This window comes from Squalius cephalus (genome assembly GCF_949319135.1).
Source record: "Squalius cephalus genome assembly, chromosome: 3".
Lineage (NCBI taxonomy): Eukaryota > Metazoa > Chordata > Actinopteri > Cypriniformes > Leuciscidae > Squalius > Squalius cephalus.
In genome coordinates, this window is record NC_137124.1 from 5,538,272 (window position 1) to 5,559,445 (window position 21,174).

General features: G+C 38.7%; 1 protein-coding gene across 1 annotated transcript; it reads left to right on the top strand.

Annotated features, from left to right (window-relative positions):
- Positions 1-1,868: 1,868 nt before the first annotated feature.
- Positions 1,869-15,887, top strand: LOC307155387 (solute carrier family 12 member 3-like). The gene is made up of 26 exons (XM_079865984.1): positions 1,869-2,245; positions 2,409-2,498; positions 3,703-3,778; positions 3,903-3,998; positions 4,245-4,384; positions 6,245-6,355; positions 6,445-6,556; positions 7,203-7,333; positions 7,428-7,512; positions 7,636-7,796; positions 7,903-8,010; positions 8,092-8,215; positions 8,301-8,402; positions 9,195-9,350; positions 9,496-9,595; positions 9,673-9,784; positions 10,895-11,029; positions 11,110-11,216; positions 11,309-11,391; positions 11,492-11,578; positions 13,106-13,204; positions 13,414-13,525; positions 13,610-13,696; positions 15,048-15,180; positions 15,263-15,330; positions 15,576-15,887. The coding sequence occupies exons 1-26, from the start codon at positions 2,006-2,008 to the stop codon at positions 15,712-15,714; spliced, it is 2,994 nt and encodes a 997-aa protein (XP_079722110.1). The 5' UTR covers positions 1,869-2,005; the 3' UTR covers positions 15,715-15,887.
- Positions 15,888-21,174: the final 5,287 nt, after the last annotated feature.

Here is a 21,174-nt window from a genome sequence, read left to right on the forward strand (position 1 = left end):
GATAGTCGGAACATTTGTCATGAAGCTGGAACTCGTTCCCAAAGAAAACCCACATCAACAAAATATTTTCATGTTAGTACTCACAACATATGAATGGGAACACTAGGCAAAAGTAGCAGATATCAGACAACACACATATGCTGGTACTGCCGGTTCAAATCATTGTCTTTCACATATAACAACAAGGCTCTTTTACAGTAATTCCATTTGTGACCCTGGATCACAGAACCAGTCTTAAGTCGCACGGGTTTATTTGTGGCAATAGTCAATAATACATTGTATGGGTCAAAATTATTGATTTTTCTTTTATGCCAAAAATCATTTGGATATTAAGTAAAGATCATGATCCATGAAGATATTTTGTAAATTACGAACCTTAATATATATAAAAAAATATTTTTGTAAGTGGATGCAGCATAGTCGCCAATAGAAATGTAGAACTTTAAAGGTGATTTTCTCAATATTTCAATCTTTTTGCACCCTCAGATTTCAAATAGTTGTATCTCGGCCAACTATTGTCCTATCCTAATAAACCATACATCAATGGAAATATTATTTATTCAGCTTTCAGATGATGTATAAATCTCAATAAAAAAAACAAAAAACAAAAAAAAAACTATAAGACTGGTTTTGTGGTCCAGGGTCACATTTGATAAAAAATGGGAAAATCATGGAAATGTTCTCATTACATTTTCATGACGTTCATTATCTTGCTTATCATAGTTTTATGCGTTGTCATAATGACCCATTTTCCATTGATGCAAAGTTTAAATTCAATTACGTTTTTTACATGTAGTGCTTTTCACAATGCAAGCAGGTTTACAAAGGGAAGATAGCAGCGGAAAAACTCCCTTCAATGTTTTAGGAGGAAGAAACCTTAGCAATGACTCAGTTAACATGTTCAAGCATGTGTTTTGGGCAAAATAACATAAAAAAAGTAAACACAGATAGTTATTGGGTAATCAATTGTAAAGACTTATCTATCTGAAGCAACTGGAGAATGCTTTTTATTATTTGGAAACAAAAATTCTTTAATATCTCAGCAGTGAAATTAAAAAAAGCAATTTGTGACTTCTTATAGTTTCCTACTTGTCCGATGTTTCTCCTGAGAATGAGACCCCAGTAACCTCAAGAGTTGCAGATGAGATCTCAACAGTGTCTCAGATTGAGCTCATGTTTGCAAAGACACCAAAGTCTGCCATCAAAAATCAGCAATCTCAATATGAACTCGAGCATTTCACATCAAATGATCTGAGCTGCTTCTTACTGGATGACAATGAGTGGCTCATTTGGGTCTGATTTATTTCAGGAGAACTATTTGAGATTAAGTTGAAGAGCTATGAAAGAGCAACATATGAGCAAGTCTCTCCATTTCATGTAATTGTTTGGAGAAACAGTCAATGTTAAAAAAATCTCATTTGTGTCTCCTAATTTCCAGCAGATTTTGTGAGCAGGTTTGAGATGTTGCACATGCTTCTCTAATAACAGCTGGATTAACTTTAAACACGCTTCAAAACATGGAAAAAATCACAGGTTTTAGGGCGAGTTTCCAGGCCCGTCCAGTCATATGGGGTCATGCAAGTCATTTCAGACCAATAATAATAACTTGTAATCGTTTCATTCATGATGCTCACTTTAGGAGAACGATATGTGATGTTCACACATCGAAACTGTTGCTAGACAAACTCCATTTGACAGATGTGAAATCTTGGGAAACCAGTTCGTAGATATTTCTGAAGAAGACTTCAAAGATAGCAAGAGAACACAATACAAAGAACTGCCAGTCATGGTTCTTCAAACATGTTTGTGTACGTCTAATAATGGGTGTGTGTTATTAAGGTATAAAAGAAAACGCAACTCATTTCCCTGACAGCAGAGAAAGGTCGGTTCATCTCCGCTCGGCTCGGCGCTGTGATTTCCGTGGATGTGTTGGAACATTTCTGTGATCTCCACAAGGATTAAAGCAGGTTGACTTCTTAAAGTTTAAAGTCCTACAAGATCCACGATGGGCAAATTTATTGATCGCATCAGAAACTCAATCCCGGGTCTGCGGCGCCCGGACAACAATGTCCCACCTCAGGGTGTTACCGTGGATGTGGGAGAGGTTGATTATGAGCTGGAAAAGAAAAAAATGTCGTTCTACAATCCGCTTGACCCCGTGCCAAAATATGACTTTTACGCCAACGACACATTCTCTGGACGTATAAAAAGCACCAGACCATCACTGGATGTTCTGCGCAAACCAGTAAGTACATTTTAATTAAATAGATATTTGAATGAAAATTCTTGTCTAATTTAACTTGTTAACACATATATTTGAGTCTATTGAATACTGTACGTGACGAATATTGTTTGGATGGCAGCACTTTGAAATTCGGTGTTGATTTTCTGTATGTTTCTGTCAACAGCCGGATCCTGATGATCTTCCTCCACCACCAGAGGATGATGAACGGCCCAAAGTAAAGCTCGTTCGCTTTGGATGGGTTCTGGGAGTCATGGTGAGAAAACAGGAATCATATACTTGATCTCTTTAACATCTCAAGAAGTTTTTCCTAGACTTTAAATGACGAGCTAATGTTTAAATCTCCAGCTTCTCCGATTTTTCTCCTAAGAAAAATACCTAATTTGTCAAAGGAGAGATCTCAACATCAGATAGCTGTGGGTGACCCGAGTTTAAATCTCAGCTCCAGTCTTGCCTCATACTGTCCTATCTAGGCAAAAAGCTAAATATTAACAAACTGTACTCATATCTGCGAAGATACCTGCTGTCAAAAGCCAGATGTCTCCCTCAGAGAACTCAAAAACTTCTTATCAAATTCACACAAGAGCTGATGTTCTGAGATACTGTCCAAATTGATCTTATACCTCTATAGCCTATAGAATTTCAGGTCATATTTCTTCCAATAGTCAAATTAAATGAATAATAAAGTGATAAAAAATAAAAAAATAAAAAAATAAACAGGTTATTCTCAAGTCTCTCAGTACATTTCACCCAAATTGTCATTATCATAAAGCATTTGAATGTTTCTTGATTCTAATTACAGTGATGAGAACTGGGACATTATGTTAACAGGGATGTAAACTGCTCACTATTCTGTTAATTCGCCGTTTTGAAAGCAAAATGTGTCACCTACTTGATTCTTGCAGAAACAAAGAGTTTTGTTTGGTGGGTTTGTGGCGCGAACACATTTGTCAACGTTCGTTCTGCACGCTTTCGCTTGACTACAGTAGCGGCCAATCATGTGGCTGACTCCAGCCGTAGCCAATCACAAGTCTCGCAATCGCACTTCTGACTAAAGCAGCGACCAATCGCATGACTGACATCAGCAGCGCGCGAACAGGGGTTCTGCTTCTATGTTTTGCTGGACTATTGCGGCTTTTTATCGATGCATACATTTGTATTTACATAATGTAAATATTTACATATTTACATAATAAATATGATTGTTTGGTGCTATGTATATAGGTATACTCCCAAATAAAAGTGTATATAATTGTAATTTATTTATTGTAAATATTATTTTTTAATCAAAGTAAATCTTTAAAAAGAAAATGTGTACTTGAAACTTATTCTTTCTTAAGAAATACCCTTTTTTCAGCATTTTTCAGGTCTGTAATTGTCTCACATTCATGAGTTTAAATAATGTTGAAATATTCTTACATCCACAGAGCACTGATGAGTTTGCTGTGATTGTGTTTCAGATTCGCTGTATGTTGAACATCTGGGGTGTCATTATGTACCTGCGGCTGCCATGGATCACGTCTCAAGCCGGACTCAGTGAGTTGATCACTTAGCACTTCTCGAATGACTTTTAACAGTTTCATGTTTTCTCCCTCAGAGAATTGAATGATCTAGACCTTATCTAAAGTCATTTGACCCATTTGTGCATTTTTGCTTGCAGTTCTGACCTACGTAATTATCTTCATGTCTATCGTTATCACAACAATCACGGCGACGTCAGTGTCTGCAATCTCCACCAACGGGAAGGTCAAGTCTGGTGAGTCAAATGAATTGTTTACCATAAAAACAGGAATATTTCATTTCAAATGGGTTTAATCAGAATCTTTGTCTCGTTTTCCAGTAAATATATAAATATACGCTAGGCCTACTTAAAACAATATAAGTTTACCTGAGATTTGTGAAATTGTTTTTATTTGTCTTAAACACATTTAGTGAGGCGTATTTTTTAAACTAGTGAAGCCAACTTGTCAAAGCAAGTGAAAACAGACTTGTTCATCTCCAGGTGGCACGTACTTCATGATCTCTCGGAGTCTGGGTCCGGAGCTCGGAGCGCCCATCGGATTGCTCTTCGCCTTCGCCAACGCTCTCGCCTGTGCGCTCCACACAGTGGGGTTTGCAGAGACCGTCAAAGATCTTTTGAAAGTGAGACATGCACACATTGTAGGGCTTGACGGAAACTCAGAGAGCAGCTTTATAGAAAAAAGCACAGTCACATGACAAGAGGTGATGCGCCATGACGGGACATTCTAAAGCACACTCTAACGTGAAACACCCTCACTTTGATTACTATAATGCATAGTAATAAAGCATTCAGAAAAGCAGATGAGACAAGAATATGAACTCAACGTGTTTAATTACACGTTAAGCATTCTCCGAAAACCGTTATAAAGAAAACACTTAATGTGGCTTAATTAGTGATATTAAAAGACCAAACTCAGTAAACACCGCACTAAGCAATGCCATGTACATTAAAGCAGATGAGCCCATATGATGAAAGAAAGCACATTTGTGTTCAGGGTGAGAGAGATAGCTTGTTATATTTCTCCCTCTGTGTTTAAGGCAATCTACATCTAAGCTACATTAAGCTTTTTCACGTTAAGTGTTTTTTAATGTCCTGAGATGACTGACAGGACAATGACAGAAGCAAAAGCGCAAGAGATCTTCTGGTAATAAAAGATTTAATTGCATTTATTTCTGCAAGTAATTGTATTTCTTTGTTTAATATACGTGAATTTGTGCTTGTTAGTATAGTTATAACTAGCATTTGTTTTAAAGTAAGGAGAAAATTCAAAGATCTTTTATTTGTGTTACAACGTGAGTTTCATCCGTCTTATTAATTTTGTTAATTACAATTCGATGTGTTTAATATAAGCAAATTTTCCAGTGTAGAATACTATTTTATTTGTTGAAGTGTTTTCATTAATAATAATATATAATATAAAATATAATATAAGCATTCGTTTTTAAAATGAGGGAAAAATCCAAAGACCTTTCATTTATATGTTACATCCCTGTTCTCATTCTCATTCATCAGTCTTATTCAATTTGTTAATAAAAGTTCCATGTGTAACAAGCAAGTTTGTTATTATAGCCCACTACTTGTTTTTCATTAAGAATAATATTGAATCAACATTAAACATTCTTTTTGTTCCAAGAAAAGGAAAGATCTAACGTTAAAGATCAAAATAAGCGCTACAGGTCCATCATTGACAAATATATTTTCTTGTAAAATATGCAGTGTGTTATCGGTAACACCGGTGTTGTCACAAGGTTATTACTTAAACACATTAACACAGGTAATATGTATCCCTGGAATCAAAGCATAATCTCCAAACACAACTGCAGGCTGCACACCGACAGCACATAAAAATCAACTCGTAGATGTCACGAACTGCTCCGAGACTCGAAGGTGGAGAATCCAAATGCAGCTTTTATTAAGGGGTAATCCAAAGAACAGGCAAGGTCAAACACAGGCAGGCAGTCCGTACAAACAAACACACAAAACAGGCAGGGGTCAGAGGCAAAAGAGTAATCCAGGGAACAGGCAAGAAATCCAAAAACCAAGAGACATGAAAACCAGGAGAATGCTCAGAATTGCAGTGTGACACTAAAACAAAACTTTGCTGTGAGTGAATGAGTGAACATGGCATAAATAGGCTGAAACTAATAAGGTAATGAGATACAGGTGAATGCAATCAGTGATGATGAGTCCGGGCAGTGAGTTCTGGGAAATGTAGTTTGTGAGAGTGACAATAGTCTGGTGTGGAGTGCCCTCTGGTGGCTCTTAAGGGCACTCCAGCTGGTGACCATTACAGTAGACTCAAAGACTCGGATGAACTTCACTGATGTGCGCTGTGACGTCATGAGACAATTGTTGATTGTTTTTATTGTGGCTCAGGCTACTAACTAATAAATAGACTAATTAATAACATACATTTTATTTATTTTTTAAAGACATTTATTTATTTAAATCTCATCCACAATCGTTTTCTTTATTCTCAGGACTATAAATCTCAGATGGTGGATGATGTCAATGACGTGAGGATCATTGGTGCGATTACTGTCGTCATCCTGCTCTGCATCACATTCGCTGGCATGAGTTGGGAGGCGAAGGTATACTGTCCTCTGACCCTGTTTTCGATCATTTCCCAAAACTGCCTCTTGTAACATGAATGTTCTTCTTGGTTTTCACTCCACCACAGGCTCAGATTCTGTTCTTCATCGCGATCATGCTCTCCTTAATTAGCTACTTTATCGGGACGGTCCTCCCCCCCGACGAAGTCAAGAACGCTGCAGGATTTTTCGGCTACCAATGTGAGTAAACAATATTCAGATCGAATGTGGCCTTCAAGTGCATCTAGTTGTTTCTAAGTTTGGGAGTCGTTATTTCGACCTGTTGCAACAAAACAAATAAACAGTAGATGACAAGCTCTTGTTTACCAAGCTCAGAACCGCAACGTTAACACAACATATGATTCATGCATGTGTAGCCCCTTCAGTTCGCACTCCCGAATATTATGATCCCTCTTGAGATTAGGGGAGTGAGGTTTACACGCACAGCTCACACTAGCCTCCTTTTGTTGCCCTCAACCCCTAAACCTAACTCCCATTTGGGTCACGGCACCACTGTAGCCCCTCCAGTTCTCACCGCAAGCTCAAAGCAGGACGTAAAGGTCCGCATGGGAGGTGGGCTCTCTAACAAGGAAGCTAAAGACTGCAGTCTTTAGTGTCAGTCGCTAGATCGCCCCTTGAGATTAGGGGAGTGAGGTTTACACACACAGCTCACACTCGCCTATGTCTGATACACATGACGTCATGCAATAATCATGCAGCTTTTTTTATTTTTATTTTTTTAAATCCAGACCTAAACCGTGAAATAACTTTGTCAAATTATGAACATTCAACTTGATGTTGGTTTGTGTTGGAACAACCAGACCTAAACCCAGTTTTCTTCTTCCAGATGATATTTTCATGTCCAACCTACTGCCTTCCTTCCGAGGTACAGATGGATATTTCTTTAGGATGTTCGCCATCTTTTTCCCAGCTGCTACTGGAATTCTTTCTGGCGTCAACATCTGTGGAGATCTCAAGGTAATATTGCAATTTTTCAGGCAGAGCGTGTAACATAGAAAAGTCACCATGCCATAAAACACTACAGAAATGACTTGTGTCTGTGGTTTTCCAGGATCCAACAGGTGGGATTCCTAAAGGGACACTGCTGGCCATACTGTGGACCACCTTGAGCTATTTATTGATCTCAATCACATGTGGTGAGATTAGACCATTTTCCGTCACACCTTTTTGGATCATAAACTCTTATGAAATGAATTGAAATGTGCGTCTTATTGGTGATCCGTTCTCCTCACTGAATCACCTCCTCTCTTCCTCCTCAGCTGCAACTGTTGTAAGAGACGCTTCTGGCATTCGGAACGATAGTTTAGCGCTATCAAATTATTCGATCCACTGCAGCGGTCTGGGCTGTAAATTTGGCTGGAACTTTGACCGGTGTGAACAGAACTACACATGCAGCTCTGGACTGGCAAACAACTTCCGTGTGAGCGCATTGGCCTATATGGTTATAGTTTTCATTATTTTGTTGTTGAATGGATGGATAGACTTACTAATAGCTCTTAATGTTTTTTTTTTTTTTTTTTTTTCAGGTTCTTACCACTGTTTCAGGATCTGGCATTTTGATCACCATTGGTGTCTTTGCCGCCACCTTGTCATCAGCGCTGGGTTTCTTGGTGTCTGCACCTAAAATTTTCCAGGTAGATGATGTGACGGTTTTGATTTAATGTTGTATATCCTTCAGTTGACTGTAACATTTTTGTATGTGTGTTTTCATACAGTGTTTGTGTAAGGATAATATCTATCCCTACATCAGCTTTTTCGGGAAAGGTTATGGGAAAAACAACGAGCCTCTACGTGCATACTGTCTCGCGTTTCTCATCGCTATGGCTTTCATCCTCATTGGTGAGTCCTGGATCTCCTCCAGATCAGTTACTGAGGTGTTTCTCTCTGCGGACGCTTTAACATTTGGTGTCATTGGTCTTTTCAGGTAATCTGAACACAATTGCTCCTCTGATCTCCAACTTCTTCCTCTGCTCTTACGGCCTCATTAACTTCAGCTGCTTCCATGCGACGGTCACCAGATCACCTGGTGAGATCATCATCATCATCATCATCATCAGTTTTTCATTGTGAACAGATAAACAATAATGTACTCTCTCTCTATATATAAATGGGTCCTTCCAACTTTTCATCATCTATTGAACTCGAAGGGACTTTTACAGCTTGTTTTACTACTATTTAACAAAATGTTTTATTCATTATAATTTTATTACTAATAAATGGATGTAAATGAAAGCTAAAATTTAGTTGTTGCTCTGTGGGAGATTAAACATAAGGTTTAAAATTTGCTTCCATTTCATTTGGTTTGTAGTTTTTATTGGTGGGTCAAGTTTTATCTATGGACTCTCCCAGTTTTGGTAAATGTACTAATATATATATATATATATATATATATATATATATATATATATATATATATATATATATATCACTATTCCAGTCATTCATCATTTACCTGATAACGATTTCTAAAAAAATATATATATATATTTCACCCACAATCTCTCCCTGACAAATGTTTTTTTTAGAGATTGCCATATCAAAAAATATATATAATTGTTATTATAAAATGCCCATAACATTTTATGCAGGACTTTTCCTGGTCTAGAAATCACACTTTTAAAATGACACTTCCTCAAATATCCTGGTATAAGACTGTGAATTCTGTTTCTTCAAAGAAAAAGAAAACCAACAGTTGTTGTGGAGTGAAATACAGTAAAATAAGAAATATCTTGATTGCTATATTTTAAGTAATTCTGAAGCCCTTTTTGAGAACAGCTGTTCTGACCTAATATTTGTGTTTGTCATCCGTCTCTCGCAGGCTGGCGGCCACAGTACCGTTTCTTCAATCCGTGGACGTCTCTGTTTGGTGCTTGCTTGTCTTTTGTCCTCATGTTTCTGTTCACATGGTGGGCCGCTCTTGTCACGTTCATTGTCGTCATCTTCCTCATAGGTTATGTTTCCTATACAAAGCCTCGTGAGTAACCTTATTGTTTGTCTGGTTTGCTTTCAATGACCCAATATGTTGCAGATTATGACTTACATTTTCCATAATGATCATCAAAACATCATTTATGTTCAATTATTTGAACTCATTGACTGTTGTCTGATTGTGTGTACAGAGATTAACTGGGGCACGTCTTATCAGGCCAGTTTCTATAATATGGCTTTGTCCTTCTCGATGTCTCTGACTGGTGTGAGTGATCATGTCAAAAACTACAGGTGAGACTGTAAAAGTAAATATTACCAATCTGATCTGATCACGATACACCAGCCGCTCATGATAAGCTCTCTCTTAGGCCTCAGTGTCTCGTTCTGACCGGCCCTCCGAACGCCCGTCCTGCTCTGGTGGACTTTGTGGGCACTTTCACCAAAAGCATCAGCCTTATGATCTGTGGGAACATTATCATGGTAAGAACTAGAGCTGGGCCATTTTTGATGCACAATCTAACATCGATAAGTCTATGATATGAAATATCATGCAAATGGGTTAAAGCTATTTACTTTATTAATAAAAGATCCCGGTTCGATTCATAAATGCATGTCCATTACAATTCTGTCTAACGTCACTCAGAAATGCATCACGTTATGAAAGTTAAACAGAATGCAAACACAAGCAGCATTTTATTTTGACAACTTAAATATATGCACTACCATTGTAAAGTTTGGGATCAGTGAGATTATTAATGTTTATAGCGATGGTATATAACTTTAGGATGCACATTAGCAATAGCGATCCCTCCATTGCACCCTCCATTGATTGTATCTTTAATTTAATAGCACAGTGAATATTTAGAGCTGCTCCAGCAAAGCTCAACCACTCAAGAGCAGAGAGTGTTTTTTTTTTGGTTTTTTTTTGTCAGATTAAACATTGAGGACATAGACAGCAATGGGTTTATTAGGCTGCTGTCACTTTAAGAGCTGCACGTATCCAACATACTGTTACACGCACATTTTATTTTCAACTGTTCACGTTCCCTTAAGACATAACCGACTGTATCACAAGGATACTTGCCTATACAGGCATTTGGACATAATTTAGTTTGAATTTGTCCGTTCAAGCTCAATAAGACATGTAAGAGAAGATTTAATGGGCTATTCGCGCATTTCTGAGAGGCAGCTTTCTGGCCGCTCGCTTTGGATGTTGTGCATAGAAAAGTTCTTGAAAACATGTGATTAGTGTAGTGCATTCCTGTTGTAATGTACGGAACCACTCTTTATACGTAAATCATGTAAAAGTTAATGTTTTTACTTGCACATACGATTTAGTTTTATTTCAAATGACACGTGTGCTGAGTCAGCAATCCAGACCAATCAAGTTCTTTGTCACAAGCATTGTATAGTATTGGTTGTTGGTATCGTAGCAAATCGGTGCATCCCTTTATAACGTTTTATTCAGGAAAGATGATTTACAAAAAAACTGATTGGCACAATCAGATCACCTTGATTTCACCAAACGGCTTATTCAGTGTGCACTCAAGATGTGAAGGTGTCGTGGGTTTATTGCACTCATGCTTTCAGGAGGACGAGAAGTCCAGTTTTCCACAGCACAGCACTGATATGCTGGTGGACTGGCTGAATCAGAGGAAGGTTCGTTCTTTCTACACATCCTTCAATGCCGACAGTCTGAAAGAGGGCGCGTACAATCTCATGCAGGTAAGACCGTCGCTAATCTGTTCTAACACCTTTTTCTTCTCCTCGTTACATCCTTCTCAAAGACTCAATCATCTTTCTAGGCTTCAGGTCTTGGTAAACTGAAGCCGAACACCCTCGTTATGGGATACAAGACAAACTGGAAGGAATGTAAACCTGAGAACTTACAGGACTACGTCAACACCATCAGGTGAGTTCAGATGCTGCTTTTGTTCACAAATATCAGTTTATTTGTCATTCAGTTCTTTGTATATTGACTTTTGTTTCATGTTTTTTGTTTAGCGAAGCGTTTGACTCCAGCTACGGCCTTGCAATTCTGAGAATGATGGATGGATTGGACGTTATGGATGCTTTGCAGAGTTCAGGTGTGTACTGTGTGTTTTATACAGTATAATGACTTATAAATGCATTGGTGCTGCAGTTTGAATCATAAAACAAAGTTTGACATGGATCTATTTTGAGCAGCAGGCAGATCATCTGCAATTGATAATCTGGCATTCGATGCAGACGAAGTCCCGCAATCCGAAAAAGATGAGACAGACCGGAATTCAGGTGACAAACACACTTGAAGTATTTTTTGGTGCACTTTTACCCCATTGGCACTGCTAGTGAAATGAATGTTGTGACAAAATAGAATGTTACTATCAACCGTCTACACTGCAAGCAATGAAATCCTGATGTCATCACCCAGTCAGCCAATCAGAACAGTGGACATTAACATCCAGTCGACCAATCAGAACAGTTCCACTCTGTTTCAGACAATTAAATACACAGATGTAGTAGAAAAATATTTATAGTTTGTAAAAAATCACACTGATGCCAAACAGAAGCAAGAAAATAACCGTTCAAATACAATCTGGCTGCATGTTTTATACATACTAAAGGTCACTATAAGGTTTACTGTATCCTTCTCTCAGCTCACTGTTGTTTTTAAAGGGGTGGTTGATTATTATTTCACTTTTCTAACTTTAGTTAGTGTGTAATGTTGCTGTTTGAGCATAAACAACATCTGCAAAGTTACAATGCTCAAAGTTCAAAGCAAAGAGAGATATTTGCTTTTAAAGAAATTACGTTTTAAGGACTACAACAAACGGCTGGTAGAGACTACAGGACATTCCTCCACCAACCCTAAAATTTACATAAACCCCACCCCCGGAACACGATTTATAGATTGTCATAAAAGAATATGCTAATCAACGACTAGAAGGTAACTACACATCAGCTACATAAATTTATCAATTATCCAATCAGAGATGTCCTGTTGCATTTTACATGTTGTCATTTCTTGAGTCTCTCCATCATTGACTCCGTTGACATCATCTGACTCCGGTTAAAAGGCTGAACATAAAAGGCTAAAAGTTTTTGAAATTTTCAGTGCATGCATGTGTGAGGTAAAAGGAAACAAGCTGTTGAAGCTCCGCCCCCTGTGCCGGGAGCAGCAGCTCATTTCCATTTAAAGGATAAGACACAAAAACGGTGTGTTTTTTTCTCACCCTCAAAAGATGACAACTTTATGCTATATAAAAATATCTGTGGAGTATTTTGAGCTAAACCTTCACATACACACTCTGGGGACATCAGAGATTTATTTTACATCTTGTGAAAAGGGCATTATACCACCCCTTTAAGGAAAAGTGGATGTATTTTAATGAAAATCCGACAGAGTCACACTGCGCCACAGTGCAAACCAACATGGCAGAGCTCATCGTCCATCATAACTTGCCAATCAACTAAAAATATTCACGATAAAGCAGTTTGAAACACAAAATATATTTACTTGTCCAGAAAGTTAAATAAAACCAATCAGTCATACACCGCCATTGTGACTGTGAAGTGTCACATGACAAGCTTGATGCATCACCATGGAAACAGGAATGTGAAACATTCTAAACTAACAGAGAATGTTTTACATTTATTTTAAATTGAAATCCTGATGTCAGTCAATCAGAGCAGTCCTGTTATAATCTGCAAAACTGCATTGTAGACAGGGTGCACTAACCTTTTCTCAATCAAGCTTTGGCTGGTGTGATGTAAATGTTTTTTATACACGTCTCACCTGTTTTTTTGACTCCCCATCAGATATTTCTGACGATGACTCGAACGATCAAGTAAGGTCGGTGTTTCAGACGAAACAGGGCAGGAAGACTATTGACATCTACTGGATCTCTGATGATGGAGGTGAGATACGACTGCATGAATGATACTTAAACTTTTTTTACTTGAAAAAAAAAATCATGGCATGGCATGAAGTTCCAAACTTGTTCAGTCTGGGTTGGTAGACAAACATGGTTTTGGTCTTGGTAAAGCTCAAGGGGGTCTGATAAACCTCCAGCACAATCCGTTTGCACTCCCATTTTCTTATTATGAATGCTGTTGCTCTCTTTCAGGTCTGACTCTTTTAGTGCCGTATTTGTTGACCAGAAGAAACCGCTGGAAAAAGTGCAAAATCAGAGTGTTTATCTTAGGAGACCAGGAGACCATGAAGGAAGACCGTAAAGAGTGAGTGGATCACTATATCATCATCTGATACTAGTTTTGATAAGCAGAAACAGTGGTTCTTTAAATGATTGTTTCTCATTCCAGCATGAAAATGCTGTTGAAGACATTCCGGCTGGAGTTCGAGGACATTGTCGTGATAACAGACGTGGATAAAGCTCCTCTGCCTAAAAAGTGAGAAATGTTCACAAATAAACATGGGCAAAAACTTGCAGGTTTGTAGGAATGCTGCCTTAATGTGCTATTGGAAAGCTCGATGGTGTTTTAAGCCCCCAATGGCTCCTTAGAGGCAGCTAACCCTACCCTCAACCTTAAGCCTACCCATCCCCTCGCTGCCTGGAAGGCGCCATTGGGGGCTTAAAACACCAAACACCTATTGGAAACATCCTACTTACCACTTCTGAACACTGTTTGGTAAATGGTCAAATTATTCTTTTTAATGTTTCCCTTTTCCTGTAGTGTGGAATGTATCTGTTTATGTTTGTATATAATCTACAAAGTAATCTACAAAGCTCATAGCCTCCCACAAATCGATCTATTCTATCTAACAGAGAACACTTATCCAGACCTGCCATAAAAGTCCAGATATCACTTCCTCAAAAGCCCACGTCACAATGTGAAATATTAGCATAATGCCTACTTTTAGATTTGTTTATAAAGCTCTTCCTGAGCTGTACAACTCAAACGTTTTCTTGTGCACAGTGCATTTGACAGAGGACAGCTTCCTGAACCAGGGAGACTACAATGCCGGCTATAAACTTTAGACTAGTTACAACTGTGAAACGTTCTGCTCAAGTCGTGCTTGTGTAACGGAGGCCAGTAAGAGCTGTGAGAGTAATCCTCACTCCCCTGATTTCAAGAAGTGCAATAGCAACTGGCACTGCAGTCTTAAGCGTCCTTGTTATTAGCGCACCCGCTTCCCATGCTGGAGATGCTGTTTCGAGTCCCACTTGGAGCGGTGTGAGTGGTTACAATGGTGCCGTGACACGGATGGGAGTGAGGTTTAGGGGGTGAGTGTAACGTAGGCCAGTAAGAACTGTGAGAGTAATCATCACTCCCCTGATCTCATGAGGTGCACTAGCGACTGACGCTGTGGTCTTTAGCGTCCTTGTGAGCGCGCCCGCTTCCCATGTAGGAGATGCCTGTTCGAGTCCTGCTTGGAGCAGAGCGAGCAGCACCAGAGGGGTTAAACTTGCAAAGTGGGTACCTATTGATTGGCTTGATCATCCTCATTTTCAGAATCCGACTGGGCCTTGAACTGATAAGGTAAAATCATTGGCATTAATTTTATCTGTGCATTTACAAATGCTTTAGAAGCCTTGGAAGCTTAAGCTCGCGATAATGGCGAGGCCTGTTACATTTCCGATGCACGCTTGAGGTGTTTGTCCAGTCACAACCTAATGGGTCAGGTGGCCAATCAGAGCAATCAATTTGAAGAAATCAGCGTGTTTCAGACATACTGGGAATAGAGGAGCTGTAATAATGTACAGTATGTAAAAATTCTTCTTCCTCTCTGTTCCTGTAGTTGGCAGCGGTATGAGGAAAACATCGCCCCCTTCATGCTGAGTGAGGAACAGGCTGGAGGAGACGTACAGGAGCTCAAGAGACTGAGTCCATGGAAAGTTTCCAACAAAGACCTGGAGGCCATAAAACCCAAGGTGTGTGTGCTTGCTGGTGTGGGTCGTTTTGAACACGAGTCCAATCCATCAGACCCTCCATTTGACTGTATTTTATTTTCAGGTGGAGAGGTCGGTGAGACTAAACGAGATCATCAAGAAGAACTCCATCCCAGCGGCTTTGGTTGTAATGTGAGTATTGCTAGTTAGAGCAGTTTACCTATCCCATATGATACGTCATTTTCATGTATCAATCCAAAGTGATACACAAATGAGTGACATCACAAGCAATTGGTCATACTTTTGCATAATTTGGGGTCTTTGAGAACGAAAGCAAAACAAGTTTAGGCTTCTTAACTCGCTTAACTAATATGACCAGCGTTGCCAGTTAATGTATGTCTGATAACAGCTCTAAACAGAATGTGTGTGTGTTTCAGTTCTCTTCCAGTCCCTGATGTCAACTGTCCCAGTTCTCTCTATATGGCCTGGGTGGAAGCGCTGAGTTACGGCATCCACTGTCCCGCCCTGCTCATACGAGGAAACCAAGAGAACGTCATGACCTTCTACTGCCAGTAAAACACTCACATTAATGTGAGTTCATCATTAAACACAATAATTCCTGCAGGTGAAGCTGCTGTCAGTTTCAGTCATGTGAAGATGTTAATCTTGCTGTGAATCAGACCTGTTGAACTGAAATGAGCTGCTTAATCCTCTTGCACATTGATTCTATTACAATGTATATGTATATCACATGGTCATATGTCTGTATTATCTTCAAGGATGTCAGGTCAGACAGAGTCTTCTACATATAATATAAATATATATATATATATATATATATTATGCATATATATAAAATATAAATGCAATGGAGTTATGTTGGTGGAGGGAAGTCATTTATCTCAGGACTTTCATTTCAAAGTAGAATACAAGAGTTTCATGCCATAATAATAAAGACACAATAATAATGTTATAAAAATGTTACATTTTGACCGTATATGAATGGTAAATTATCAGGTTGTTGTTAATATGTAAAATTACAAATGTTCTTGATGTGCTTTTCAATGTGAAAAATACAATTTTGTACAATGGCAGACATCTCAGTTTTCATTAATTGTCTCATTACACCAAGTAAAAAAAAGAAAAAAAAAATGTTTTAAAATACATTAATGCTGTAAGATCTCGATCTCGAGATACTGTCTCGATCACACCATATATTTAACAGATGAGTATATTATTTTCTTAGGATAAAAGTGCCTGCCAAATGCATAAATGCAAATGTAAAACACCAGTTGATTCAAAGGCAATGAAAATACTTTAAGATGATGAAGAAAAGTGAGCTTGATTGTTTGCATTTAATAAAATGACATGCACACATTTTGAAGTGTGACTTTTGGGGCTGCTAACCTAAAACACACACTCAGGTTTATTAATAATTAGCAAGTATGTTTGTTTAACCTCAAATTATGATTCTTAAATTTTAAACGTAAATGATTTATGAGGCTCCAATTTTATCAGATTGTGCTTTGTACAGATTACATATTGACCAGCAGCCTCTTCCGGCATGGCTCAGTTTCTGTGATCTCAATCGGCCGCACTTTTTTTCTTTAGGATTATTTTGATGATTTGAAATGTTTAATGATTCTGATGATCCTTATGATTTTAAATAATTTGATTTTTAAAATTTGGTGTGAGTTTAAAATCACATTTTAAAACAATGTGGTGTGCAGCTCAGATCATTTGAGACATTTTGAGATGACTGACTTTTGAATGCAGACTTGGTGTCTAGACAAACCAGAAAGTAGTTTGAGACATTACTGATTTCTTTTAAAACTAATTTTTCTAGCTTGGTCAACCCTTTATGAATCCTGAATGATCTTATTTCCCACTGCTGAAATAAATGGAGCTTATTTGTTTTAGATGGATTAATATTCTGAGAAGCATGCCTGGCTGTGTATGAAGTAGGCAGCTGACCTGTTGCCTCAATGCCCAATAACTTTGAGAGATACAGTAGACAGTCCTTACAATGGCATGCACTGTTTAAAGGTCCTAGATTATGATCACAAGTAATTTTCAGAACTTTTTAAATGTTTTAGGAAGCTATTGTCTTCTAAACATGTTTAAAAAAAAAAATGTTTTCTCATCTGAACAATTAGCATGTCCTTAATGAACACACTTTATTTCTATCCCTCACAGCCTCGTTCAATCCTGTCAAAAATGTAATATCCCACTAGCCTGGCAAGCCAGACCTACATCAAGATGTTAGGTCTGGCAACTCTCCATAGACACGGCTCAATCCGAAGGGCGAGATAAACGGTTGTCTCTCAAAATCCCTCTGCACGCAATAGGATAGCGCTACAACCAATCAGAGCCATAGAGAGAATGAATAGATAATCTCTCTGGCTCTGATGGGTATATTAAACTTTTTCCGCATCCAGTCGGCAAAACTCCGAACACATCTTCCTTTTTTAAAAATGACTGAAGTGCCGTTCTTTGCTCTTTTCTCAAAGAAAAACTTAACTGCAAGTCCTCCAGTGTCGCGGCCAAAGCCGATTCAAAAGACCGCTGTTCGCCATCAGCCATTCTTTGTTTTCAAGGTTCCCTAACCGTCGCAACTCTGTCGTAATTTTGTTAAGCCCGCCCCACCGACTCTATACACGACGTGATTGGCCTGACCTAATTTAGGTTTTTGCAGCAAAAAGGTCTATGGAGAGTTGCTAGACTACCCTGGCTGCAAAATACATTTTGCTGCCGCTAGGGTGCGTCTAGATTTCTAGGCTAATATCCCACACTAGCAAGGCTAAATACGATCTAAATGGTTGTCAAAGTGTGTGTCGCCATCTACAGACATATTGTAATGAGGGTAAGTGAGACTTACCAAGTTTTCAAATCTTCTTCACTTTCAACACTCAAATATACCGTACTGACGACAGGCGCGACAACCAACGTGTGACGTGGTTTCCAAACCAACAGTCTCACGAGCGTGCCGGATTCAAATGAGGGAGGACACGATTGGCGTAAATACGCCTTAAATTAGGGTATGTTCTTCACATAAAGCCATCGAATGAATTCAGAAGCCTCGGGATAATGCACACGAATCATATGGACTGCTTTTACGAGTTCGGAACTTCTCAGTTACAATCACCATCGTCTTGTTCTTTTGTGTTTTTGTTTTAAATTCTGGGTCAACTATTCCTGTCTGTACAATGCCCTACTTGCCACAAATAACAATTGTGTTAATTACAGAGACAATGAATGAAGAGCTCACTATTTGTTTAAAGAATAACAATGTAGAGACAACAATATATTAACTATGAATTCAATAAACTTATAGTTTGTTTATGATTTGTAAGTACTATGTTACTATATACTTATTATAAAGTGTTACGCAAATTAATTAAATGAGTTTTAATAAAAAAAAAAAAAAATTACAGCTGTTTTTCTTATAAAAACATAATTGGTATTGTATGCTCCAGGTACTTTTTTTCATCATTATATTGACTAGATTATCTCTGTCACTTGCTGTGTGTACAGTATATAACCCAGAAGACGAGAAGAAAATAAAGCAAAGGGAGATTTAATGAACAGAGAAACAGACTAGCTTACAATATCAACATCAACGCAAGACAAAGGACTGGAGAAACAGAGGGCTAAGATACACAGGAATGGTAATCAACAGAACAACGTACAGTGGAGGACTAATCAGTAGTAACATACCATACTAACAAACTAACCATAGTGACAAACAAGTGGTGGGAAACTGATAACAAAGAAAACTAGGACAGGTTTGAGAACCACTGCTCTAGTTCAAGGCAGAGGAGTTGAACAGCTGGGAAATCCATAATATTCTGTCTTCACCTTTGCTGTGTTAAATTTGATTTGTTCTTGTGTTGCCACACTTGCTGTGTAAATTAGTGATGTTAGCCATGACACAAAAGCTCAGAGGCGTGTGTCAAAAAATGTCAAACAATTTCAGTGAAGCTTTGTATCGATGCTTGATTCGTCCTATCAAAATCACATGACCATGACATCCAGCTTCATTTCACACACACCCACGTGACTGCTTGGTAACCTGATTCAAAGGTTTAAAAATGTGTGACACAGGGGGGGCTTCCTCGTCGATTGTTAAAGTATATTGCGTTCAAACACTTCAAAACACTTTAAGCACTGCCCTCTCTCCAAGCACCAGTCATTTTAAAGAACACTTCTTACAATGTTCATTAAGTCTCCAAAAGCATTGCCCATAAAGGCTACAGTAGCCTGCATTGTTGGTCTGTAGGCTACAGATTTACTATAATTGTGTGAAAGTGTGTGTGTGTGTGTGTGTGTGTGTGTGTGTGTGTGTGTGTGTGTGTGTGTGTGTGTGTGTCTTTGTATGCATGCACCTGCATTTAATTACTTTCTCTATTCATGAGTTTTATTTATGTACTGTAGACTTGGAATTAAGCCTTTCCCCGTTATTATTTTATTCACTGGACTAGACAGCAGTTATTTTGCCAAGAAGTTATTTTACTTTATTCTTTATATGTGTCAGGAGAGAAACTTGAAAAGATGTTGTATTCGTGCCAGGTCTATGTGTTTCTATGAAGTAGTACAGTAAGGATTGAGCTTATATACACCACTGAGGGACTTACAACTTCCTTGTAAGGTAGAAAAACAAGTTGCTTATGTTTAAAATGTAACATATACCTCATGCTTACACGTGGTACAATCCACTTTCCATATTAGTAAACTGTCCTTCAGTGTATACATTTGTGGTACATTTGCATCAGTGGAAAACATGCCTTTCCTTGTAAAGAATATGCCAACTATACATTATCATTGGAACATGTTACATTGCACACATACCCCTATGTTCATCTCCCTCCCAGCTCCCCTCCCTGTGTCTGACATATGATCCTTACACACATGGGTTCATGCAATCTATAGCCTAGCTCATGCATTTTTAACTTCATAAGATAATACAACTGATTATGAATAGTAATAAAAAATAAAACAATACAGATACATAATATTCATCATCAATATCATCTTCTTCCGCTTATCCGGGGCCGGGTCGCGGGGGCAGCAGTCTAAGCAGAGATGCCCAGACTTCGCTCTCCCTAGACACTTCCTCCAGCTCTTCCGGGGGGACACCGAGGCGTTCCCAGGCCAGCCGGGAGACATAGTCTCTCCAGCGTTGTCCTAGGTCTTCCCCGGGGTCTCCTCCCAGTGGGACGCGCCCGGAACACCTTCCCGGGAAGGCGTCCAGGAGGCATCCGGAACAGATGCCCGAGCCACCTCAGCTGACCCCTCTCGATGTGGAGGAGCAGCGGCTCTACTCTGAGCTCCTCCCGAGTGACCGAGCTTCTCACCCTATCTCTAAGGGATCGCCCAGCCACCCTGCGGAGAAAGCTCATTTCGGCCGCCTGTATCCGGGATCTTGTCCTTTCGGTCATGACCCAAAGCTCATGACCATAGGTGAGAGTAGGAACGTAGATTGACCGGTAAATCGAGAGCTTCACCTTGTGGCTCAGCTCTTTCTTCACCACGACAGACCGGTACATCGACCGCATTACTGCAGAAGCTGCACCGTCTGTCAATCTCCCGTTCCATCCTTCCCTCATTCGTGAACAAAACCCCGAGATACTTGAACTCCTCCACTTGAGGCAGGAACTATAATAATAATAGGATACATAATATTAAATGATGAAATTATATTAAAAGATTACATTTTTTCATTTACAAAAAAAAATCACAATACATCCTTTATTGTTTTGAGTTAGTAATCTTTATTCACAGCAATTTTACATGTCTCAAGTGTTTTGAAAGCAATCTCAACAAATTATCAGATTGTGTTCAGATCTGCCGAAGTCTGCCATCAAAGGTCAGAGATCTTAATATGAATATGAACTCAAACATTTCCCATATAATCATTCTTTTCTTACTGTCATCTTACTGTCATCAATCATCTTACTGTTGGACAACTATTGACTCATTTGGGTCTGTTTTTTTCTACATTTGAGACAAAATTGATGAGCTATGAATTACCAGTGT

What these genes read in the sequence shown, in the direction of transcription:
- LOC307155387 (XM_079865984.1), top strand. Translation starts at nt 2,006, where the DNA reads ATGGGCAAATTTATTGATCGCATCAGAAACTCAATCCCGGGTCTGCGG. An exon ending in GACGGTCACCAGATCACCTG is followed by an intron (nt 8,403 to 9,194) that starts GTGAGATCATCA and finishes CGTCTCTCGCAG; the next exon opens with GCTGGCGGCCACAGTACCGT. An exon ending in AAAGCTCCTCTGCCTAAAAA is followed by an intron (nt 13,697 to 15,047) that starts GTGAGAAATGTT and finishes CTGTTCCTGTAG; the next exon opens with TTGGCAGCGGTATGAGGAAA.